The sequence below is a fragment of the Sarcophilus harrisii genome, chromosome 5 (assembly GCF_902635505.1).
Source record: "Sarcophilus harrisii chromosome 5, mSarHar1.11, whole genome shotgun sequence".
Lineage (NCBI taxonomy): Eukaryota > Metazoa > Chordata > Mammalia > Dasyuromorphia > Dasyuridae > Sarcophilus > Sarcophilus harrisii.
This window is the reverse complement of record NC_045430.1, coordinates 251,861,897-251,887,320: the sequence shown is the minus strand read 5'-3', so window position 1 is coordinate 251,887,320 and position 25,424 is coordinate 251,861,897. Positions and strand designations below refer to the sequence as shown.

Here is a 25,424-nt window from a genome sequence, read left to right as displayed (position 1 = left end):
CTGTAATCTGTGGACCGTAAGCGCGTCTCCCTGGGAGGTGGGTAACCTCTCATGGTCCGCATGTTGGTATCGCGCATCGGGACTGCATGAGTGACCAAGCGTTGGAGAAGCACAGATTGTATGGAGGCCCTCTTTCCTCTCGCAAAGGGGCTGCGGCCGGAACAAAGCTGGAGGCGGTTCCCCCACGCTCCCGCACAGCGGGACCCCCACAGCGTTTGGGAGACCCCGGCTTTCAGGCGCCCTTGGCCGGGAACAGAAGTGCTCTCTCCGCAGCATCTCCCTTTGTTCTTAAAAGTGCTCTCGGAGCAGCTTTGAATCTTTGAAATTTGGGGCCCGCCGGCCTACCCCGCACCTGGAGACAGCCACGGCACACAGCACGCCCCCCTTTCAGAAGCCGCGTGGCGGCCGGCTCCCAAATGCCAGCGCGGCCGGGCGCTGCCCCGGTTTGTTTATTAATTGAAGGAGATTAGTTTGAACTTTCCCTCCTGCTCTTAGGAAGGAGCAGCTCTCGGAGTATCTCCCCGTGACAGCTTTTATTTATATTCGTGTGTGTGTGTGTGTGTGTGTGTGTGAAAGTAGGTCAGTTCCGCACTAGCCCCGGGCCTGTCGCGGGAACACTTTTGATCACTTGAAAGACTAACTGAAAGCCCAGGTTTCTTTCTAGAGCTTTGGGGAGCTGGTTCCCCCCAAATACTCCGCTTCCGCGGTATCTCTAGGATTGCATCGTTCTTCCCTCAGGAGACATGGGCTCAGAGGCTCAGAAGTGTCAGAGCTGGAGGGCATCTTCCAGCTCACCCAGGCTCACGGCCTCTTTTTGAACAAGAGGAAACTGAGTCTCCTGGAGGGTGAGAAGGGCAGAAGGTCATGTACTAGTTAGAGAGCTGCCAATACATCAGTCACCAGCCCTCCCTTCCTCAGATTCTAATTCTCTTTCCTTGATATGATCTTGCCTTCTGGGAGTTTAAATAGTTCATATTTTTAATACCTTTATCAATAGGAAGGCTGGTGGGAGGGCCGGGATGTCTGCTTCTTTCTAAGCAGTTTCCAAGACCAGAGAAAAAATGACTGGCTTTATAATCTTGATGTTTTCTTTTAAATTAGTTGCTAATTAAATACCCTCCTGTTTCCCCAAGGAATCTGATGAACAGGCTTCAGGACATTTGATTGCATCTGAGCCAAGTGGAAAGGAGACCCCAGCAGAGCTGTCCCTGCCTCATGCTCAGCCAGTGACCTCCTGGGGCTCTGCAGGACAGGAGCCAAGTCAGGAGGCAGCTTCAGACAGTCTATCTGCGTGTGAACTAGAGAATCATGGTAAGAATGAATCATTTTATTGGCATCCTAAGAGCATATTTTAGAGCTGGAAGGGACCTCACATCCAACTAGCCCATTTTACAGATGAGGAAGCTTGTCAAGGTTTCTGCAGTCAGGTCCTGACTCCAAGTCTGGCACCTTATTTATTTATTCTTTCATTTATTTGTTTATTTAGGTTTAATTATAGTAAGTTTATTTCTTTTTGATACACATTGATTTATGAATCATGTTGGGAGAGAAAAACCAGAGCAAAAAGGAAAAACCATGGGAGAAAGAAGTGAACATAGCATGTGTTGATTTCTGGTACCCTATTTATTAATCTGTGCTACCCTCACATGTCAAAAACCACAAACACTTTGTTGGCTTGAATGCCTTGGAAAAGCTGTTTCTTCAACACGATCTTATCTTCTCAGAGAAATTGTGTGATGAGTATGTGAATTCAATTTATTATCAGTGGGGGAAGATGTGGTTAAAAAGGACAGCAGAGATTTCAGTCAGACTTGTTTTTTTTTATATTAACTTTCTTTTTATTTATTTTTAATGAGCATGATTTATCTTCTCCCCCTTCTACCTTCTTGACCCCCCAAAAAAAGAAAAAAAAGAAAAGAAAAAAAATCTTTGTAACAAATCACATAGTTTTGCAAAACAAAATGCTTGTATCTTTTGAAATTCACTTTTAGCGAGTTATTATTACTGTCCAAATTATCCTTCAGGTTCTGTTCATTCCTATTGGTTCACATGGAACTTCCCCGGGCTTCTAAGAGATTATCCCTTTCATCATTTCTTATGGCACAATAGTATCCCATTGCATTCATATGCCACCATTTGTTCAGCCAATCTCTTTAAGTTGAGGTATCTCCATCTTGGTAGATTGGATTTGCTAAGTGCTTATCTTGGTGGGACAATACAATTCTAATGTCATGGCAGTAGCTCATCCTCTTTGAAAATGAATTCTGTAACATCTGTAACATCTCCATTTTTTGGAGAGACCAAGAAATCTGTCTAAATTAAAATGTTAATTCAAAATAAGTAAAAATAGAGTTAATGGGGAAAAAGGAAACAAATCTGCCTGAGAACTTGGTTCTTTATCATAGATGATCCTCTGCCTTCTCCCCACTGAAAACAGATTGAGGACCAACATCAAAGTCAGGTTCAAATCTTGTTTCTGACATGGACTGGCAGTGTGACCTCCAAGTAACTGAGACTCTTAGGGGATGACTTGCATTGGTGGGCGGTGACTATGTATATGTCAGTTCATCTCTCTAGGTCTCGGTTTTCTCATCTGCAAAGGAAGGACTTGGACTTGCTGACTTCTAAAGCCTCTGCATTCTAGGTCTGGATTGGCTATTCAGTTCAAATAAGATTCACAAGGGATGCCCTTTCCTCGTTTGGCTTTGGCTCGGTAGTCTTCAGCCTGCTCATTTTTTGGTCACAGGTGCTGATCTTTTCTTCAGCTATAAGGAGACTGGAATGGGAAGACCATTGGGTGGCAATTTGTGGCTTCCTAAAATGATGTCTCAGGAAAGTAATCTTGCAAGATATATGATTGATGTTCAAATATGTGCAATAAGTAGAGTCTTGGAACTTTCCTAGGTATTTTCTGGGGGTTGTTCTATCTAACATATTATTTATGTTTCTTTTCCAAAATGAAATCTCAGGTTGGGAACACTGTCTAGTGATCTGCTCCCTGTTAGAATCCAGCATTGAAAAGGTAACAGAATTCCATGGGGAGCTGATGTGATGGACTTGAGCTCTCTTGGAGGTTCAACTCTTTGTGGCCATATGCAGAAAGTCACTTGCTAGATCGTGGCTGTTGCCATTGTTCAACCTTTGTTCTTGGATAGAACCAATGTGTCTTGGCTTGAGTGTGAATTGGATAAGAGGAGGGCAGAGATTTGCAAAGTCTGATCCTCTCCTTCACTGAGATGTTGAAGAGTAAGTTAAGTTGATAGTTCTAGGTATTAGCCATGGAAGGGCCAACCATCTCCTTGGCATTTCTCCCATCTGTCTACCCACACCAAAGCCGCAGTCATCCTGGACTAGCTCCTTATCATCTCTTGCTCCAGACTAGACAGTAACCTCCTGCGTCTGGTTTTTTTCTTTTCCAGTCCATCCTTCACCCAGATGTTAAATGGATATTCTTAAAGTACAGGGATGACTATGTTACTTCTCTTCCACTTTAGGACAAAATACACATTTCTCTGTCATTTAAAGCTTGCCACAGTCTGTTTTTCTTTCTTTTTTTTCATTTGTGCACACCCTTATTAAGGGCATTTTTTAAATTAAAGCTTCTTATTTACAAAACATAGTTTTAACTGCTATTTCTTTGCATAGGCTATACCTAAGCCTGAATTACCTTCTAATGCTCATCAACTCTGACCCTAGCAATCTCTAACTTCTCTTGATACTCAGCTCAAATGCCATCTTCCCTTCTGAGGCCCATCCTGTTCCCCCAGTTGCAAGTTCCTCTCCCCTAGAAATGACTATTTATGTATATTTCTACTTTTCTGTGGATGGGTTGTTTCTCTCATTTGAACATAAGCTTCCCGAAGGCACATGATGTTTGTTTCCCTTTCATATCCCTAGTACCTAGTTTAGCACTTAGTAGACACTTACTAAATTCTATTTCGATTGAATCAAATCCTTTACCAGTTAGAATTAAGTATAATTCTAGAATCAGGAGATTAAGCTAGTTGATATCTGATGGTCACTCAGATCCTTATTTGTGATTGTATTTCAGTGGTTTTTTAACGTATGATAGTAAATGACAAGTTGTTTGCCCTGTTGGCTTTTGTCTCCAGATACCAATATAGTAATTACTGAGTTTGAGAGAAATAAATTGTCAGAAGGAATATTTATTAACTCAAGGGAAATCTGTCAACTCTTTGTTTCTGCTGACTTTTCTTCAGCAAAAATACCACGTTTAACTGAACGAAACTAAGATAAATTAGAATTATAATGACGTTAAGGAATCCATGCAGTTGATCAGGATGAGAATAGAATTTGTTGGAAATGAAATAGAAAACAATTTTTCTTTTTAAGAATTATAAAGTTGGTGTAATAAATGCCAAGTCTGTAAGTCTTAATTTAATTATGAGCATTCAGCTCATCCATTACTAAAGTCTGGGGAAGAAAGCCCAACAATTTGATTTGATAGTTAATTAGAATGATGAACAGTTACAAGTTTATGGATGATTGCGTATCTCAAGCTTGAAATGAGGCTTCTGCAAGCTAGGGAAATCCACAGCAGTTAATAATTGACTTCCACATATTCCCTGCCTTTTGGGAAGGTTATTCTCCAACTTGCTAGTCTGCTCAAGGTCATTTTTCTTTGGCATGTTTATATATATGTAAAAGCACTTTTTTTGTTTTCATAATGATCTTATCCTTTCTGGTCTAGGATATCCTTTTCAGCCTCCCTTTACTCCTCCTTTTGGGTTTCCCTTCCAGGCTGTAAGTCAGTTACAGGGGAACATCATGAAATATGAGGATCATGCATTTAAATTTGGGACACAGTTAGTAGGCAACAATTTGTTTCATTGCATCCCATTAGAGATCAAAGTAGTTGTTATAATCAAATAAGACAGAGCCTTTAGAACTTTAAAGAAATCATAAATATTTAAATCCCTTTGTAGATGCTACTGGCAATTTGTACATTAATTTTAAACAGACTCCCCAAATCAGTGTATCACTATTTCACTATAGCCCTGTAGCAAATAGTTGAGTTATGGAGATTTATTCCCTCTTATGTTGTGAACAGGAGAGCTGCTGAGAAATCCAGAACTTCTAGGACTAAAGTAAATTCAAAGCATGGCTCCTTAAACCAGCTCTTCACATGTCCACCATTCCTCTGGAGTGGTCTGTTGATTCCCAGCAAAGCAACCTTAATGAGCTGTCTCTTTGTATTATTTCAACAACTTTTCAGGCACGTTCCCTGATGACCTCCCTGTGCTCGGTGGATAGCCGAGCACTCAAAGTGTGATGCTTGTTATACTTCTGGAGGACCATTGATCCTCTTGACTTTCCAAGAGCTGTCTGAAACTGATATGGCCTTTCCTGATGAAACATCATTGGAAGAATTTTGTTTGAAATGGGAAGCAAATGCAATTTTGGCATTAAATGATGTGCCTAAAATTCTTTTAGGGTGGGAGAAATACCCAATACAAATCCATAAGTCCAATTCCCAGTCATTGATTTACTGAGTGAAATCAGAAGGAGGTGGTTGAGTTAGGCTGGTAGGGAATAAAGATGACCAATGTTGTCATTAGCAATCTTTCAAGTCTTCTTCAGGAAGGAAAATTCTTTCTTGAGAAATGATGGTTAAGTGTTTTTATTTCCCTTCTCAATAGCAATGCTCAATTCAGTTCAGGAAACATTTATTAATGCTTCTCTACTGTGGGACCCTGTAATAGTTGTGAGGAAGGGAGTTCCTTATTCTGTAGTGTTGGATATACACCATACATCACACATTTAGAGCCAGAAGAGAACAATCCAGCCCTTTCATTTTGCCAATGAGGAAACTAGGGACCCAAGAGGATAAAGGATTCACCATCTCAAGTTTCACAGTAGTAAATGGAAAAAGGCCTCATCTGATTCTTGGTCTTCTGACTCCCAAGACTAGTGGTTTTTCCGCTCTATTATTTACACCGATAAGTAAAGATAACATAATTTTAAGAGGGAGAAAAGATTGCTAGAAACTAATAAAGGCTTCTGCTAGGAATTGATGCCTACACTGAGCCTCAAAGGAAGCTATGGATCCTAAGACTCAGGGTCTTTAGAGATCAGTCTGGAGATTTTTAACTTTTTGTGTTATGGACCCCTTTAGCAATCTGGTAAGCTCTGAATACGGTTCCAGAGTAATGTAAATTAAATTTAAATGTAAATGTAAATTTAAAAAATAAGTTAAGGAGGTAAATAAAATTTTGGAAAACTTAGATACGGTACCTCTTTGGAGAAAATTGAATGAGAATACAAAGGAACATAACTTTTTCTCAGCAGTATGTGATACCTACATAACCCAACAATCCCATTGCTAGGTCTATATCCTTAAAGACATCCAAAAAAAGGGAAAATATATGTTTGTACAAAAATATTTATAGCAGCTCTTTTTGTGGTGACTGAGGATATCAAAAGGATGTTCATCAATTGAAGAATGACTAAACAAGCTGTGGTATGATTGTAATAGAATATTATTGTGCTAAGAAATAGCAAGCAGAATAATTTCAAAAAAATCTGGAAACACTAAAGTGATACAGAGCCAAGCGAACAGAGCCAAGAGAATGTTGTACACAGTGACAGCAATATTGTTTGATGAAGAATTGTGAGTGACTTTTCTGTTCTCAGTAATACAATTATCCAAGACAATTCCAAAGAACTAATGATGAAGCATACCATTTGCCTCCAGAAAAAGAACTAATATTAACTGAATGCAGACTGAAGCATACTATTTTTCATTTTCTTTCATTTATTTCTTTTATCTGAGTCTCCTTATACAAAATGACGAATATGGAAATGTTTCACTTATTTGTACATGTATAACCTATATCTGACTACTTACCGCCTCAGGAAGGGAGTATGAGGGAGGGATAGAATTTGGAACTCAAACTTTAAATAAATAAAAACATTTTAAAAATTGAAAAAAAAACCCAAGAATCTGCATTCAGACTCTATTAGTTCTTTTGCTGGATGTGGATAGCGTTTTTCATCATAAATTCCTTGAAATTGTCTTTTATCATTGTATTGAGCAGAAATAGCTAAATCATTCACAGTTAATCATCACACAATGTTGCTATCATTGTGTATAATGTTCTCCTGGTTCTGCTCACTTTGATCAGTTGATGTAAGTCTTTCTGGATTTTTCTGAAACTATTGAAATAGCTCATCATTTCTTATAGCACAATTGTATTCCATCACAATTATATACCACAACTTGTTCAGCCATTCCTTTATTGATGGGCATCCTCTCAATTTTCAGTTCTTTGCCAGCACAAAAAGAGCTGCTATAAATATTTTGTACATATTATTCCTTTTCCTTTTTCTCTGATATCTTTGGGATACAGATGCAGTAATAGAATTGTTTGGTCAAAAAGTATGCATGATTTTATAGCCTTTTGGTCATAATTCCAAATTGTTCTCCAGAATGGTTGGATTATTTCACAACTCCACTAACATTCTTCCCAGTTTTTTCACATCCCCTCCAACATCAACCATTTTCCTTTTCTGTCATATAAGCAATCTGATAGCTGTGAGGTGATGTCTCAGCATTGCTTTAATTTGCATTTCTCTTAAGCAATAGTGATTTAGAGAATTTTTATATAAAATATTTTTATATTAAAATAGTTTTAGCTTTTTCTGAAAACTTTCTATTCATACACATACATATATATGCACATTTTTTTTTACATTTATCAATTGGGAAATGACTTGTAATCTTATAAATTTGATTCAGTTCTCTACATTTTTGAGAACTGAGGCCTTTATTAGAGAAACTTCCTATAAATTCCACCCCTCCCTAGTTTTCTGCTTTCCTTCTAATATAGATTGCATTGATTTTGTTTGTGCAAAACCCTTGTAATTTAAACACAACTATTCATTTTCATCCCATGATCCTCTTTATCTCTTCTTATCCATAACTCTAAAAAAATAAAATTTTCTATTTTCTTTTAATTGCTTATGATACTACCTTTATGTCTAACTCATGTACCCAATTTGATCTTTCCTTGGTTTATGATAAAAGATGTTGATCTATAGCTAGTTAATGCCAACCTGCTTTCCAATATTCCCAGCATTTTTTGTTAAATAGTAAATTCTTGACTTTAAACTTGGATCTTTGGATTTATCAAACACTAAGTTTCTATTGTCATTTATTATTTTGTATTATGTATCCGATTTATTCCATTGATCTACTACTCTATTTCTTAATCAGTACCAGATTTCTTTTGAATATCACTTTGTAATATAGTTTGAAATCATAGGAAACCTTCCTTCAGATTTTTTTTTCAGTGAATTCCTTGACTTTCTTGACCTTTTCTTCTTCTAGATAAATTTTATTATTCTTTCTAACTTTTTAGAAATAACTTTTGGTAGTTTGATTGATATGACACTAAATAATTGTCATTTTTATTATATTCTCTCAGCCTACCCTATGAGCAATTGATATTTTTCCATGTGTTTAGATCTGACTTTATTTGTGTGAAAATTGTTTTGTAATTGTATTCCTCTATTTCCTAGATTTGTCTTGACAAGTTGACTTTTCAAGTATTTTATGTTATTAGAAGTTATTTGAAATATAATTTCTCTTTTTATCTTTTCCTGCTGGACTATTTGGTAATATATAACAATGCTAATGATTTGTGTGGGTTTATTTTATGTCCTTCAACTTTTTCAAACTTGCTGTGACTAGTTTTTTAGTTGATTCTCTGGGATTTTCTAAGCATACTATCTTAATATCTGCAAAAGTGATAGTTTTGTTATCATGAATTTTAGCAGTCAAGCGCTATTTTTGAGGCTGAATTTAATAGTTGGTTGTGAGGGGATGAGAGAAGCTTAAAAAGTCACGTGTGCCTTCTCTGCCATCTTGGCTCTGCCCCTCTGAAATTTTTTCCAGATTCTTTCTTTAATTGTTTTCTTCATTTTTCCAGCCTATTTTTTATGTTTAACTTTATGTTAAAGCTGCGCTCCCAGGTAAGAGAAGGTACTGCCTTTAAACTTCAGGTTTTTCCTGTTGCTTTCCAGAGCTAGTCCTGAGGGGGGACGTAAATTTTCAGTGCTTCTGCGGTATATGATCCAAGGAGAGGGATAGTCAGTGCTCTCCTGTTCTATGTTCTGGCCTTTCCCCGGAAAGGGACTCTATTCTCCTGTAGTCGCAGGTGCCGGTGCTCCCCTTGGCCTTGGAACTGTGATCAGGCCTTTAAGTGCTAGGGCTTCTTTCTGCCTTGGGACTGAGAACCCTGCCCATGCTCTTTGGTGAATGAGCAGAAGTGCTCTTCTTCCCCCTGGAACTAGGACCAAAGTCCCTCCTCCCCATGTCACCAGCCCCAAGGCTCCTGGAACAGAACAGGGGTGGGGAACCTTTTTTTTTTTTTGCCAAGGGCCACCTGGATATTTGTGACATCATTGGGGGGCCTCACAAAATTACCAGCTTACAGAACTCAAGCCTCGGGTGTCTGTGGTACCTAGCTTTCAGCTCACCGTACCCTGCAGTTGCCTCAGCAAATGATTTCGCCTGCCTTATGTGGCCCATGGGCTGGACATTGCCTACCTTTGCCCTAAAACCACCACCGAGCGCTGCATCTGGTCAATGGAACAGTCTTGGGCCCAGCACAGCAGAAGGGCCCATGTAGTTTCTTTTGACCAGTTTTCTGAACCCTTTACCATCTGGGCACTGCAAGGCTGCCATCGTAGCTGCCCCTTGGGCCAGCTGCAGGTGTTGTAGCAGCATGTGCTGAACTCCGGTGGACTTCCACCCCCCTGCTGTAGACCCTCCTGCTGACTTGCTAAGTTGTCTTCAGCAGGGGCAATATCTCACTCTGACATCTTGTGATTTTGGGTGCTCCGGAATCTGATGAGGTGCTATTTTAAAGTTGTTTGGAAAGACATGCTGGGAGAGTTCAGCTGAATTAGTGTCTATATTCCACCATTTTGGCTGCACCTCCCCAAACCCTTACTGTAGCCAAACCACTTACTAGAGCTTTCAGTAGTCAGCAAAATTGGATGATTTTTCACTCCTTTTATACTGTTATCTAATTTCGAGTGAAGATCCTAAGAAGCAGGGGAAAAAATAGTTCCATAAGCTATTAATATTGCATTAGCATTTTTCTGATTATGCACAAATGAAGCTGGATATGGATGAGTTTAAATCACAGTAAACTGCATTTTAAAATATTCTAACCAAATTAACTTACCCCAAATACATCTTTCTCTCAAACATTTTTCTCTCTGTAATTAATTCACCAAATGTTTGTTAAATGTCTTCTATATGCAGAGTGCTGTGCTAGACTTTGCATAAGATACAGAGTTTGGGGAATATGTAATCCGTGTCCTCATGGAACTTAAAGTAATGGGACTTAATGAACTTCAAAGAGAAATAAAACCTGCATATGTCAACATTCTACAAGATAACAGGTCCTATTTGAAAACAAAAGATGAACAACAATATGCAAGTACCTAAGATTAATATGTGATCTGATGTGGAAAAGTGTGTCAAAGTGATGGGGCGGTATCATATTGTAGAGAGCTTTGAATGCCCAGCAAAGACGCTCAAGCTTAACTTTTAGTGGATGATGTGCCACAGTGAACAGAATAGAGTAGAGCCACTACTGTAATAAAACATCATGAGCTGCAGGTATTATTATCTCCATTTTAAGAATGAGAAAATTGAATCTTTGAGACATTTGATGACTTGCTCCTAGTGGCATCATATTCCACTTGCCCAGCTCATCTTCTACGTTATTTGTCCTGCAGTAAACAAATCAGAGCAATGACATGGGGCCCGAAAGGGCATTTAGATTCCTCAAAGAAGACCACAGATATTTCCTAATTGTACAAATAGTCTGTTCGTACATAATGATTTATATGTTATTTCTCCTATTAGACTGTAAACTACTGGAGGGGAGGGGCTGTATTTTGTCTATCTTTGTATTCCCAATGCTTAGTACAATGCGTGGCACATAGAAGGTACTTAATAAATGTTTATTGACTGAATCATTGACATCAAATATTAAAATGTGTAAGAAATGTTTAGGAAAGAGTTTGAGGATATATGAACTGCCTAACTTAGCATGTTGCACCCAGTCTTATAAACTCTAGATTATCAAAGCTAGAAGGAAGAGATCATTTTCTCTGTTGCACTAATTTTTACAGCTAAAGAGATGACACAGATCAGTCTGATGACTGAATAAATAAGATGAAATTTTACAGGGATTAGCGTAAAGTTCCACATTTCAGAGATTCAAGGAGAAAAATAGGCTTGGATAGTAGTTTGTGTGGAAAAGATCTGGGGGCTTAAGTGGACTACAAGTTGACTGTGAATCAGCAGAATCATTAAGATTAAAAAAAATTTTGACAGGGCTTCACACTTATGTGTGACTAAACCAGAAGGGAATCACAATATCATATAACATTTTCTTCTTCCTGCTTTGCCAAGAAGCTAGAGAAGACACAAGGAAGTCAAAAGGAACACAATAGGGGCCAGCAACTGACCAGGAAAGCCAAGAAGGCCAGCTAAGACTCTCCTCTTTTTTTTCAAATTCTTTTTTTATTAAAGCTTTTTTTCAAAACATATGCATGGATAATTTTTTGACATTGGCCCTTGCAAAACCTTGTGTTCGAAGTTTCCCCCCTTTCCTCATTCCTTCCCCTAAATGGCAAGTAATTCAATATAGGTTAAAATATATGTTAAATCCAATATATGCATACATATTCATACAATTATCTTGCTGCATGAGAAAAATATCAAAAAGAAAAAAAACCAAAGAAAACAAAATGTAAACAAATGACACAAAGAGTGAAAATGTTGTATTGTGGGTCCACCCTCAGTTCCCCCAGTTCTCTCTCTGGGTGCAGATGGCTCTCTTCATCACAAAAATCATTGGAACTGGCCTCAATCATCTCCTTGTTGAAAAGAGCCACACCCATCAGGATTGATCATCTAATAATCTTGTTGTTGCCAAGTATAATGATCTCCTGGTTCTGTTCACTTCACTCAACATCAGTTCATGTAAGTCTCTCCAGGCCTCTCTGAAATCATCCTGCTGGTCGTTTCTTACAGAACAATAATATTCCATAACATTCATATGCCATAACTTATTCAGCCATTCTCCACCTGATGGGCATTCACTCAGTTTCCAGTTTCTTCTACTACAAAAAGGGCTGCCACAAATATTTTTGCACATGTGGGTCCTTTCCCTCCTTTAAGATCTTTTTGGGATACAGGCCCAGTAGAAACACTGCTGGATCAAAGGGTATTCACAGTTTGATAATCCTTTAGGCATAGTTCCAAATTACTCTCCAGAATGGTTGAATCAGTTTACAATGCCACCAATAATCTATTAGTGACCCAGTTTTCCCACATCCCCTCCAACATTTGTCATCATCCTTTCCTGTCATCTTAGCCAATCTGAGGGATGTGTAGCAGTACCTCAGAGATGTTTTAATTTGCATTTCACTGATCAATAGTGGTTTAGAGCACCTTTTCATATGACTAGAAATGATTTCAATTTCTTCATCTAAAAATTGTTCATATCCTTAAGCCATTTATCAATTGGAGAATGGCTTGAATTCTTATAAATTTGAGTCAATTCTCTATATATTTTAAAAATGAGGCCTTTATCAAAACTCTTGAATGTAAAAATGTTTTCCCAGTTTATTGCTTCCCTTCTAATTTTGTCTGCATTAGTTTTGTTTGTCCAAAAACTTTTAAACTTAATATAATCAAAATTATCTATTTTGTGTTCAATAATGAACTCCAGTTCTTCTTTGGCCACAAATTCTTCCCTTTTCCACATATCTGAGAGGTAAACTATTAAAGCCTCTCCTCTTATTAGCATTATCAGGTAAAGCAGAATGAATAGAACAACTTATCAAATCAGCCAGCATTTATTGAGCACATGTTGTTGTTCAATAATATCCCTCTCTGGGGAAGGAAGGAGAAGAATTTGGAACACAAGATTTTGCAGGGGTGAATGTTGAAATGAAAAATAAAAAAGCTTTTATTATTTTAAAAAATCCCCACTCTTCATGACCACAGTTGGAGTTTTCTTGGCAAAGATACTAGAGTGGTTTGTCTTTTTCTTCTCCATCTCATTTTACAGATGAGGAAACTGAGGCAAACAAGTAAAACTTGCCCAGGATCACCCAACAAGGAAGTGTCTGAGGCTGGTTTTGAACTCAGGAACATAAGTCTTCCTGTCCACCAACTCAATACTCTATCCACTGTGCTATCTAGCTGTTCTTATTGAGGACTGTGCTAAACGCTGAGGATAGGAAAAAAGATTAAACCAGTTCCTTTTTGATATACAAATAATGATGAAGAGGAGATTAACCTGAAATCTGTGAACTTGGTTTTTAAAAAGTTTCCTTTATTTCAATATAACCGGCTTCCTTGGCAATCCTATATATTTTCCCCACACACACATAAAAAAAAATTCTGAGAAGGGGTCCCCAGACTTAACTAGAATGCTCCAGGGATCTGCAACATCCAAACCTGTGAGATCACATTCAAATTGGGGGATAGAGTTCCCCATTAAGAGGCTCACAGAAACTCAGGTTGACTGAGAAGGCACAGGTCTCCTATCTCATTTCCCTCTGGGACGTCTGCTCAATGCATGGAAACACAGGTCCGCCCTCTTTAAATTGTTTTCTCTTCCTTCCCCCACTTTGTGATCTCTTGATATATTTGAATTTGTGTGGCTTAAATATAGGGAGCCGTCCTTGAGTTACATTACCAGGAACCATTTTTGGAGTCTATTTTCCCCAACTCTGGTATTTAGGGAGGAAGATCTAGGAATCTTGCAAACAAAAAAAACACAACAGAATGGTTGCCCAAATCCATCTGCTCCAGTTGTGCATGAGGCATTCAATCACCTGGTGCAGAACCACAGGGGAATAGTTGGAATCCATACTCTGGGAAATGGGCTTTTTATTGAGGAATTAATCAGTGCATGCTCAGAGTGATGGATCACACGTATTCAGTCACTTTTCTATGTCTCAGAAGATTGTATATCAAATGACCCAAGCTTTTTTCATTGAGCTGGAATGGACCCAGGAGACCCTCTAGTCTACTCTTTGTCCCTCCACCTCCTACCATTTTACAGATGAAGAAACTGAGATCTAGAGATGTAAAATCACACAAATATTAAGCATCTGAGGTAAAAATTGAGCAAAAGACCTTTGTCCCTCTGGATTTAGAGTTCTTTTTACTGTGCCTATTAGTTTTCAAAATTATAAATGTGTCTTTATACCAAAGGCGGTTTTTATGTAAGTAGCTACATTAGGAAATTTGAGGAGAGAAGAAAGCAAAAGCCTGATTAACCAATATTTTGCTGAAGAAGCAGATAGAAACACAAATATGTTGATAATTTACCTCCATCTTGAGTTTGTTTCATGATCCTGATAGGAAATGTAGGTTGTGTTACTAAATTTAAACTGTTTCATATTTCCTACAGAATTACAAAGATATTTATAGATGCAGCTCTTGAATTTTTAGAGCAAAACGATTCAGATATAGGAATCGGAAGCAATAAGAATCAGAGCTATCCTTCAAACTGGGGTACTGTGCTAGAGTAAATATCAAGACTGGACTCAGACAATCACTAGCTGTGTGACCTGGGAGGCATCTCTTCACTGCTTTATGATTCAGTTTCCTCATCTGCCACATGGGGAGATTGGGCTTGATAGCCCCCAAAGATGCTAAATCTGTGACACTGTGATCCTATAGCCATGTCTTATGTTAGAGAGAAAGACGAAAATAGCATCTGAGACAGTAAACTCTACAGCATCCATAAGTACTCCTGAACATAAGTACTCAATCTTTTCTTTCTCACTATTTAAATTCACAGAATCTCAAAGCTGATAAGGATCACAGATGCTGTGTTGTTCAGAAGTTCTCAAAGTATGGTCTGGGGATACCTATTTCAGACTGAAATAACCCCAAGTCATTAACTTAGGATGCCCAAGATACTTTCAAGTGGTCCACAAGATCACAGTTAATTTTAGAACAATATTAAACTGTTTTGATTTCTCATACTGTAATCATCAATAACTTTGATGCACATAAACAAAAGCACTTTGGAGTCCTCCACTTTATTAAAAGTGTAAAGAGAACCTGAGACTCCAAGTTTGAGAACTATTGATCTACCTATGCCTGTGTCCTAACTGTATCAGTTCCCACCTGTTTCTTTTCTTAAAACCTTATTGCTCAGGTATGTCTAATAAATCTAATAAAGAAATCCTAATATAGAAATTTGGGGTGGGAGATATAGAAATCTCCTAATATAGAAAAGTTATATTATTATCTACTTGGTGAAATGAGATCTATAATTGTAAGGCTAAAATTGGGATAGGACTTTAATTTTTAAGGCAGATTTGCAGAATCTCTGAATCTGAATCCATAAAGATCAATTTTCTGTCCTTAATGAGGTTCCTTCCCTCGGCACTCCCTGCTCTTCACCCCTAGCTATATGCATAGAATAAAATTGGGACTTGACTCAGTGTCATCAATCAGGCTTTTTCTTTTAACTCATTTTCAGTTATTATGCTTCAGGTCCTGGCTGGAAGAAATGAGAGTTTAGAATTGATTTTCTTTGGCTCTTGTCATTATAATCTCTTTAAATTCTCTTTGCTATAGCTTCATCTTTTATGAGAATGTCTTCAGTTCAAAAGCCACTTATTTCAGCCTTAATTTCTCTGTATAGTATTAGTGGATCCAAAAAACAAAACAGGCAAACAGAAAGGACACTGGGACACTTTGTAAAAAATAATCTGTTTTTCCAGGCATCAGAATAACCAGTCACCATGAAGAAGATAAGTCTTGTGAATTAGGGGCCACCTAGAACACACACACACACACACACTCTCTCTCTCTCTCTCTCTTTCTCTCTCTCTCTCTCTCTCTCTCTCTCTCTCTCTCTCTCTCTCTCCCTCTCTCTCTCCCTCTCTCCCTCTGTGTGTGTATGTGTGTGTGTATGTCTTGTTGGAGATACTCATATTATAAAGCCAGAAGGCAATTCAATGGGAAGACTACTACATTCTGGAGTCAGAGAATTTTGGATTCAGATCTTGCCTCTGCTACTTCTGGAATGGTCATTTCACTTGTCTGGACCTCAGTGTCTTCATCTGTGTATAGAAGGTTAGACAAATGACCTCCGAGTTTCCTTTCCTCTGTTTATCTATGATCCTGTGATTCTGAGGCACCTGAAATGGAACAAAATAGAACAGACCAATATGAATCCTTGGTTCCATTCCTGAACTGTTGGCTTTAAAGAAATACCATCTCTGGGTGGTATTTCTCTTTGCTTTTCCTATCAAAGGAAACCCTTTTCTTTTCTGCTTCCCTTAATTCTCAAGATGCAGTTGTACAGTGGATAGGGTATGCCTTTGGATTCAAATGTGAGCTCTATCATTTAGGCATCTTATGGTAAACAAATTACTCTATCAGTGTCCTCTTTTGTAAAATGGACAGAGTAATACATTACCTTCTTCACCCAGTTTGCAATATAATTATTATAAACTTGAAAGGCCATGGGGACATTTGCCATGACAACAGGAAAAAAGAACGTTCAAGGATCTCCATAGTCTCCAGGATAATGTTTGTCCTATAGACTCTGAAGTTTCTATCCCAAACTCCTTTTCACATTAGCCAAGGGGAGTCCAAGAAAGCAGTTGGCTACTGCTTCCCCAGGATTCTAGGGATAACCCAGAGAGGTTGGGGAATGTTTTTTCTATTATTTTTAGTTCTCAAGTCCCCAATAGTTATTTCCCCCATTGAAGATCAATTACCAAAATAAGCTGTCCAGACATAATTCACTTTTAGAAATAGGTATTTATTAGAAGGTACATTACAAAGAGTTGACACAAAACCATCCTTTAAAACTAAGAAAATATTTCTCTTTACATGCATTTAGATTCCAAGGGACCATGGACTAAAACTTTGAAAACAAAGAGGTAACTCACAGCTCCTGGTTGCCAAAAGTCCTTTTCTCCTTTTGTGGAGACTCTACAAAGTGCCCCTGGGCAAGGTGCAGCTTTCTGCTCGGCTCCTTGTAGACTCCTAAAGCTTCCTTTTTTCAATATTTGAGTTTGTCCTCAAAATCAGATGTAGAAGCTGCTGTTGCTCTAGCAACACTGGGATATTGCTGAAATATCCAAATCCTCTGACCTTTTCAAGTTTAAGGCCATCCTCTGGTCAAGATAGGTGAGAAAAGAATCAGAGGCTCTTATCTCCCATCCCAAGCAATTTAGTCTCAGGGACTGGTAGGAATAGCTTCTGTCACTGAGTTAGTGAGGCCCTAGAATGCCCCTGTTCCCAAATGGCTTTGTGTTTAATACAAAATCCACAAGACACAAGTGAGTCTCTTTAGACAATCTCAATCAGTTTCCCATCCAGCTTCATTTCCTTTTAGGGCTTTCACTCCTTTCAAATTGGTTAGTAATTTTTCATATTTAGCTTAATATCCTTGATTGATTGAATAGGGGTGATCTCACCCAATTAGGTTAGTTACTTTAGGTGAGTAGGGCTATTGATCAAATCCATACTCTTACACTTTAAAATAAAAATTTTTGAACTTAACAAATACTAAATTAAACAACATTTTCATATACAAAGCAGAACTGAAACAAGGATGGTGTATGCAATTATGAATTTACATTGCATCTACTTTGTTTTTCCTTTTAAGTATATAATAAAATCAGCATGTAATTATTGAAGCTGTTTTGCTTGTCTGTGATTCCTTCTGGCTTCCCTTCTGTTCTTTCTGTTCTCTTCTGCATTTAAACATGCTTCAGTGATTTTCTTTTCTGGGGATGAGGAGCAATGCTTTTTCTAATCCCTTTTCCCTTTTACTTCCACCCTCAATTAAAAACAACCACTGCCACCTTGTAACATGCATAATCAAGCAAAAAAAGTCCACACATTTGCTGTCTGATGTCACCTTGAGTCTTTCAGGAAATGGATACCAAGGTTTGTTATCAGTCCTCTAGAATCCTGGTTGGTCACTACATTGATCAGAGTTCTTAAATCTATGCTAGTGGTTTTCCTTTGCAGCATTCCCACCATCCACCACACTATCCCCCAACTTTGGCCAGACTGGTTGAATTGCTTGGCCACAAACACTCCTCTCTCCTTTTTTCCTTTTATTCAAATTTTGTCATCTTTCAGTGGTTAATAGATATTAACTATGTCATCCAGGTTAATCCATGTTATACACCTGTCAGTGGTTAATAATCATACACAAAGGCTTCAAGACATTATTCAAAGCCATCATCTTATATGATGCTTTCACTCAAAGAGTCCATGACTAATATTTCTCTCTCGCATTATTTACTTAGATTGTCTTCCTTATGAAGTCCTTATTTAAATTTTGGGGTGTCTTTATCCCAACTTCCACTTACAAGTCTGCTCTCCCATGTATCGCTCCCATGCTTGGAGTTTTAGTGGTACCCTGAGGGTTTGGAGTGCGTCTAATGCTGTTGACTTAGTCTCTCGTTCCATTGTGTTCCCTCAACATTGACTGCCAGTTATCCCTTCAATATAATCTATCAGATGTCAGTTGTTATCTCCTCACTATTATTAGTACCATTCATTAAGTGTAATGTAATCAATGAACATCAATCACCTTTAATAAACCAGGTATTTTATTGAAAAAATATAAGCAAAAAAATAGAAATACCAAACATCTCTCAAAGTGGTTGTTACAAAACAGTCGCCCCACCAAGCTCATTTCTAAATGCTGCAAAGTCACTTCCTTGCTTGCAGAAATCATCACTTGGTTCTGACCCATTGATGGGGCTGGTCAGGCAGGTCCCACAAGATTCAGCTTCCTGATCCCTTCTGGGATCTAGCGTACAGCTCCCTGGTCCAGCACTCCTTCCCCTAAAGCAAGAAGGAATAGATATAATGGGAACAGAAGTGACAGCAGGGCCACGGGCTCATGGCTTCGTGTTGACCTCTAAATACTTTTTGTATGCATGTCAAAGAAGCCCAAAGAAGTCAAAAACCTTTCCCCTACCATGTAATAATGGTTGACAGTCATAGAATAATCATACACGCTCTGATGGAGCATCCATTATGAATGCCCAGGTGTAGGCTGGCAAAATTCCATGGCCTCCACGACTGATGTTTCATACAGAAGCCTTCCTTGACTAATCTCTTATTTAGAACTGATGTTTCATACTCTTATTACACATATAATAGAGGCTCAAGGAATGTTTGTTGCTTCCATTAGCTACTTGTCAAAGCTGGCCTGCTAAGTAAGATATTTATATAGAATTGTTGCCGAGTTGTTTTGGTCATGTTCCCATTTGGGGTGGAGTGGGTGGAGTGGGTTGGAGTGGTTTGCCATTCCTTCTCTAGCCATTTACATAGAAACAGATCCCTAATAATTAGAATGAGAATTTAACATTTATGATAAATAAACAATTCTTTGAAGTATTTAAGGAAGTATGTGATTGACTTTGTGCATTTAAAATAGATAAGATAGTGTTTCTTTAAAATCTAGAATTAATTTTCCCCCACCGATTTAGACAAGCCTGTTGGAAATAGTAATTCATCTCTCTACCTTTTATAACATCAAAAGACATTTCACAGGAGTCCACTGAGATGTAGAGTCAAGCAGATGGCTCTATTTTCTCAAGTCCACATATAGTTTTTAATTAGGGCCCTACTTAAAGGTTGCTTTCCATTTAACAACTCAGTAATGAATGACACATGGTATGTTTGAATGGAGTGATTATAGCTTTGGTAGTGTAACCAGTTTTACAATTTCTAAATGAGGGGGAGAGGGGCACACCTGTAGTTCCTGCTACCTGGGAGGCTGAGATTGGCGAATCTCGAGCTCAGGAAGTATGGGCTGCGCAGGCTGAGTTGAGCTGCACTAAGTCTGGTACCATTAGGGTGAACCCTGGATTGTGGGGCCCCAGAAACTTAAGAAAAAATAAACTGACTCATGTCACACTCTGTGAGTAGCCCTCCACTGCTTGTCCAGACTTAATGAGAAAGGGTGGCTGAGTCTTTTTAAAAAGCCTCCCCTCCCATCTGCCCCTTTCACTCTATATGTGGAGGGCCCAGCTTCTTAAATTGTGGTTTATTGACCTCATATGGGGTCTCATAACTGAATATGAGGGTGACAGAATTATGATTTGTTGTCAGTAAATGTTTGATTTGTATACCTATTTTAAATACCTATAGACCTAGGGTCACATAAAAATTTCTCAGGCAAAAAGGGGTCATGGGTAGAAAAAATTTAAGAAGCACTGCCTCTTAAAGTATGTGTGCACGTGGACATGTCCATTATTTAAAGCTAATACCATTTGGAACATCATACATATATACAATCTATACAGATATGTGTGGGAAATGTCTATACCTTTTATGAGATTCTAGTGCTGGCACTGGAAAGGACCTTAGAGATCCTGTTGCCTACTCCTTCATTTTAAGTATGATGCAGCATCTTGTGAAGATTTTGTCTTGCTTTCCAGTTAGCTTTGAAGCTATAAATGGGCTGGTCTGACTGGGGTGTTGCCTCAGGGCAACGAGTTTAGGGAAGTCAAATCCAGAGAAAGAAGAAAACATCGGCTCTACTTCCACTTCCTAGAAACAACAGGGTTTAGCAGCAAGGGACCGTGAAGATTTACTTTCTCAGTAGGACCCAGACAGCTTGTGGAAGCCACTAAGCTGCTCCCCGGCCCAGGGGTCTCTCCAGCAGTCTTGGGACAGTGGCCCAGGGGTCTTGGTTTCCCTCCATGGTATCCCACTCCCACCTCCTGCTCAAATGATTTGAGAGCTTCATTTTGTTTGCCCTAGGTATAGATGTGTCTCCTTATAGCTATGGTAAGCTGTACTTGTTAGATTATGCTGTGAACCATTTTGAATCTCCATTTGAATTAATTAGCTTAATAGAGAACTTTTTTTTTTTTTTTTTGGCTAAGGCAGTTAGGGTTAAGTGACTTGCCCAGGGTCACACAGCTAGGAAATATTATATGTCTGAGGCTGGATTTGAACTCAGGTCCTCCTGACTTCAGGGCCAGCACTTTATCCAAGGGGCCATTCAGCTGCCCCCAAAATTCTTTTTCAAGACCATAGACTACAGTATGATTGGAAGTCAGCCATCTCTTATACATGAGAACTTTCCTTTGTTGTCCCTCTGCCAGCACTGTGTCCATCCAGCTTTCCTGGCTCTCTCTGCAAGCTACAGGAGCCGTTGGGCTTCCAGGAGAGGAGATGGAGATGATCCTTCCTTCTTTATTCCCCTTTTTCTTTTTTGCAAAACTGGGGGATTGTAGATGTCAAACATCACCTCGTATTCTGCTTTCTTGGGTTCTTCAAGTCTCAGCCACAATCTCTCCTTCTGTAAGCCTCTTTCATATCAGCACTTTCCCATGAGACCATCTGCTATTCAGCCTTTAAATAGCTCGTTCGTACCTGGATATTTACGTGTGGTTCCCCTAGCAGACTGTGAGCCCCTCGAGGACAAGGGCTGGGTTTTCCCTTTCCTTTGTCCCCCATGACAGTCAGCACTGGAGTGAAGAGTCGGATGGCCTTGCAAAGCTCCCCTTCCTTCGGCCCATGGGGTCATGATATCTCCGAGGCCATGGTCCTCTTCGAGAACTGGGGAAAAGCAAAAACGCAGGCACTTAATAAGTGCTATGGACTCGACTCGGTTGATGTGACGGTAACTTCTGCGTCCCCTTGGATTTTTATTCCTTTGCAAGACAGTTCACTGGGAAGTGGGAAAGCGAGGAAAGGAAGGAGGAGGAAAAAATTCAGAAATAAAGGTGATCTAACATGAACATTTTCATAGAGTAAAAGTAAAAGTTTTGTGGGAGCTTTTGGTCAAAGACAAGAAGGAAATGGTCCCTGCCCGCAGTGAGCTTGCAGTCTATGAGCAGGAGCATCCGGGAGACCAGAGATAAGAACAGGAGAAGGTGGAGTTAGCTAAGGCGGATGAAACTCAAGGCTTTTGTGCATACACCTTTTCCCCCAGAAACCCAGAAGGGAAACATGTCCCACCGGGGGCTGGCAGCGGGGCAGGGCCGGTACGGAGACGAGCCCTGTACACAGTATAGCCGCGCTCCGTTCAGGGAAGGGCCGGAGGGCCGGTGACCGCTCACAGGGGGAGCCGAGGCCTCACTGAAGCAGGAGGGTCGGGGGTTGGGAGGCAGGGGGCCGCCCAACCCCTTCATCTTATCCCTGAACTGCCGAGCCCCGGAGAGACTCAGACTTTCCTCAGTTTACCCAGATGTTCGCGGCGTGGTTCTTCCTTGTCCCCTCTGCCCCGTGAGCTGAACGTTGAAAGGACCGGGGGAGAGCATTCCAGGATCTCCGGAGGCCCCGGGAGCAGCGCATGCCCATCTGGATGGGTCGGAGGGTAAAAGAGGGAGAGCCATGATTCCAGAAAGGTGGGAGCCACGATGGCGGCGATGCCAGACAGAGGATCCGGTGGGGGCAGCAGGAGCCACAGCAGCTCCCGGAGGAGCAGAGGGCCCGACTCTTACTTTGGGAATAGCCATCGGTCAGAAGATGGAGGCAGGGAAGCCGAGGGAAAGTTCAAGGGAATAATACTCCGGAAACCCCCTTCTCCAGGGCTGGCTTTTGTCCTCGAGATCTTGCCTTCATGGGAAAGGAGGTTAAACAGCCAAGGACCCTGGAAAGGGAGAGAGGGGCTCCCTCTGCCCCGGGGGCCGGCCGCCCTCCTCCTGGGAGGAGCCCAGCAACAGGGGCGAAACGGCCGCGTCAGGCCCCCGCCCCCCGGACATCTGGGATGGCTCCCCCTGTGCTGCCTGGCTTTTCCTGAACTGGCGGAGGATAATGAAGCCGGGGGAGACAGGCTCATGCAGGGGATGCGGGGAAAGCCGCACTCTGAATGACAAGGGGCTGCAAAGGCAAACAAGGGCGGGGGCTAGAGGGGCAAGCCAGGGCCCGGGAGCCTGCTGAGCAGAAGCATCTCCGTGCTCTGATCAACCATCCTTTAGGGGTCTGAGCTACAAGCGGAGTTTTTGGGGGGAACCATTGCATCGAAGGAATTACATTAATAATGGAACAGTAGTAAAACAAAAATACTTTTCAGTAATATTTTGCTTTAAAGATTGTAAAATCTCTCTTTCCATTTTTCTTCTCCCTCCCTCCCTCCCTCCCTTCCTTCCTTCGTTCTTTTCTTCTTTCCTTCCTTCTTTTCTTCCTTCCTTCCTTCTTTCCTTCCTTCCTTCCTCCCTCCCTCCCTTCCTCCCTTTCTCTATTTCTTCCTTCTCTCCCTCCCTCCCTCCCTTCTCCTTTCTCTTTCTTTCCCTCTTTCTTTTCCCCTTCTTCCTCCTCCCTTTCATTTATTTTTTATTTCATCTGTTTATGTCTGTCTCTGTTTCTGTGACTCTCTCTGTCACTTCCTCTCTTCTGACACTTTGTAACCCAGTCAGCAAAATGCCATCCACATCCCTCTGCCAGGTACAGCAGTTCCTTCCCCCATTCCAGGAGCCTAAATGAGATGTAAATTATTTGATAAATGTCTTTGTGTTACTTTTCAACTTTTCTTGGGAGTGGAGGGGTGAGAAGCCTCCTGGGAGCTGTATCTGCAGCAAATGCAGCTGATGCATCAAGACAAGTTGATTCTCAGTTTCTGCTGTGGCTGAAATAAAAACATCAGACATTGCAAAATGCATTCCCGCTTCCATGACATGAGGCCACCAAACATCTTTTTAGATTGATTGTTTTATATCAAGTTGCAAATTAGCCCTATTGCCTGTTTCAGCTTTTATAGCTGTACTTTTACAGCCTTTGTTCCTGTAGCTTTCAAAATAATGGTCTCTTAGGAAACTTTGTATTCTTCTCTTATTTGAATAACCTATATGGAAAATTAAGTTTTATCTGTCAACAGTGCATAATAACTTAACGGGATAACTACAACTCTAAATTAATAAACAACCAAAGAGCAAATTCTCTTCATTTTTATGTCTTTTCATTCTTGTACCTGTCAAATTGGAAAGATTTACTGGATGGGTGGAAATTTCCAGAGGTTTTTCCAGTTTCTTGCTAGTATGGAGCCATGAGGTAGTAATATATACCATTTCCATAATGTGCTTCTTTCCCACCATGCTTTAAAGTTGTTGCTTCCTTTCCATTTAGTGAGGCAAGATAATAAGCAAGACCTTGTCTATTATTACATTCTGACTGGCAGTCCCTTTTAGTGTTAAATAACTGAGAAACAAGAATGAGGGGATTTAAAACTGCTTCCTCTGCATTTTATGCAAAGTTTTAATTTCATTTTGATTTTTAAGTGGACATATAAAATCCTGGGACTTTTGGAGTATCTCATTAAGCTTTGGAAGTTGACCTTGAAGCCAGGAAGCTTTGGGTCAGTCACTTGCTAGCTCTGTGACCCTGACACTAAGTATCTCCATGCTTTACACGGTTCATTAAGTTTTAGAAAAGGGTTGGATCTGCATTACTAGAGGAAATTTCCTTACCTGGGCACTCCTCACTCCAAAGGAAATCACAAATCCACAAATTCCCTGTCCCTATGCTACCACAAACATATCTTCATCATTCTTTCCTTTCCCCCAGAAAACTTTTTCTTTCCTGAAAATCAATAATATATTCCTTCTCTTCTCCCTGTCTCGGTCTCTATAGGGGATGATGCTGTTCCTACACAGCAAGAAGTAGATAACATCACTCAAACAAAGACAGATCAGGAAAGAAAATGTTCAATTTCTGTGTTTGGCCCAGGTTACTAACCATAATCAGTTATTTTTCAGTCCTGTCTGGCTCTTTGTGACCGCTTTTTGGGCTTTTTTTTTTGGCAAAGAGCAGTTTGCTATTTCCTTCTCCAACTCATTTTACAGATGAATAAAGTGAGGCAGACAGGGTAAAGTGACTTGTCCATACAAGTATCACACAGCTAGTGAATGTCTGAGGCCAGATTTGAACTTGGGAAGATGATTCTTCCTGATGGGCACTCCATCCGTTACACTACCTAACTACTCAGCAAACCATAAAGGCAATGGTCAGTGGTCTCTTCCTTTGAGTCCCATTTTGGAAATGCTCAGAGGATTCTCCATGTATCATTTCATTAATTCCCAAGATCTTATTCCTTCTAAGGAGGCAAGGAAGAAAATAACAGATATTCGTAGCTTTATTTTTAAGATGACAAAACTGAAGGGTTGGCTTATTGGAGAATTCTGTAGAAGGGTAGAAGAATAAAACAGTTAATCCTTGAACAGGGTTCAACTCTGTCAACCCTGAAGCGTATTTTCTAAGGCTACTAGGAAAGATGCTTAAAATCACCATATATCATACTGATTCAAAACATTTTTCTATGTATCTCAACAACTGGATTTGTGTGGAAACCGACATTTTAAAAGCTTAGAAGATGGAAATTTCTGATCACTCTGGCTACAAACAGCCACAAAAT

At 39.9% G+C, this 25,424-nt stretch overlaps 1 protein-coding gene across 1 annotated transcript in view; it reads left to right on the top strand.

Annotated features, from left to right (window-relative positions):
• NEK11 (NIMA related kinase 11) overlaps nt 1-25,424 on the top strand; it is a 244,214-nt gene that overhangs the window by 117,874 nt on the left and 100,916 nt on the right. The window contains 1 exon segment of the mRNA XM_031940247.1: nt 1,134-1,311. Coding sequence (XP_031796107.1) covers nt 1,134-1,311 — 178 coding nt within the window.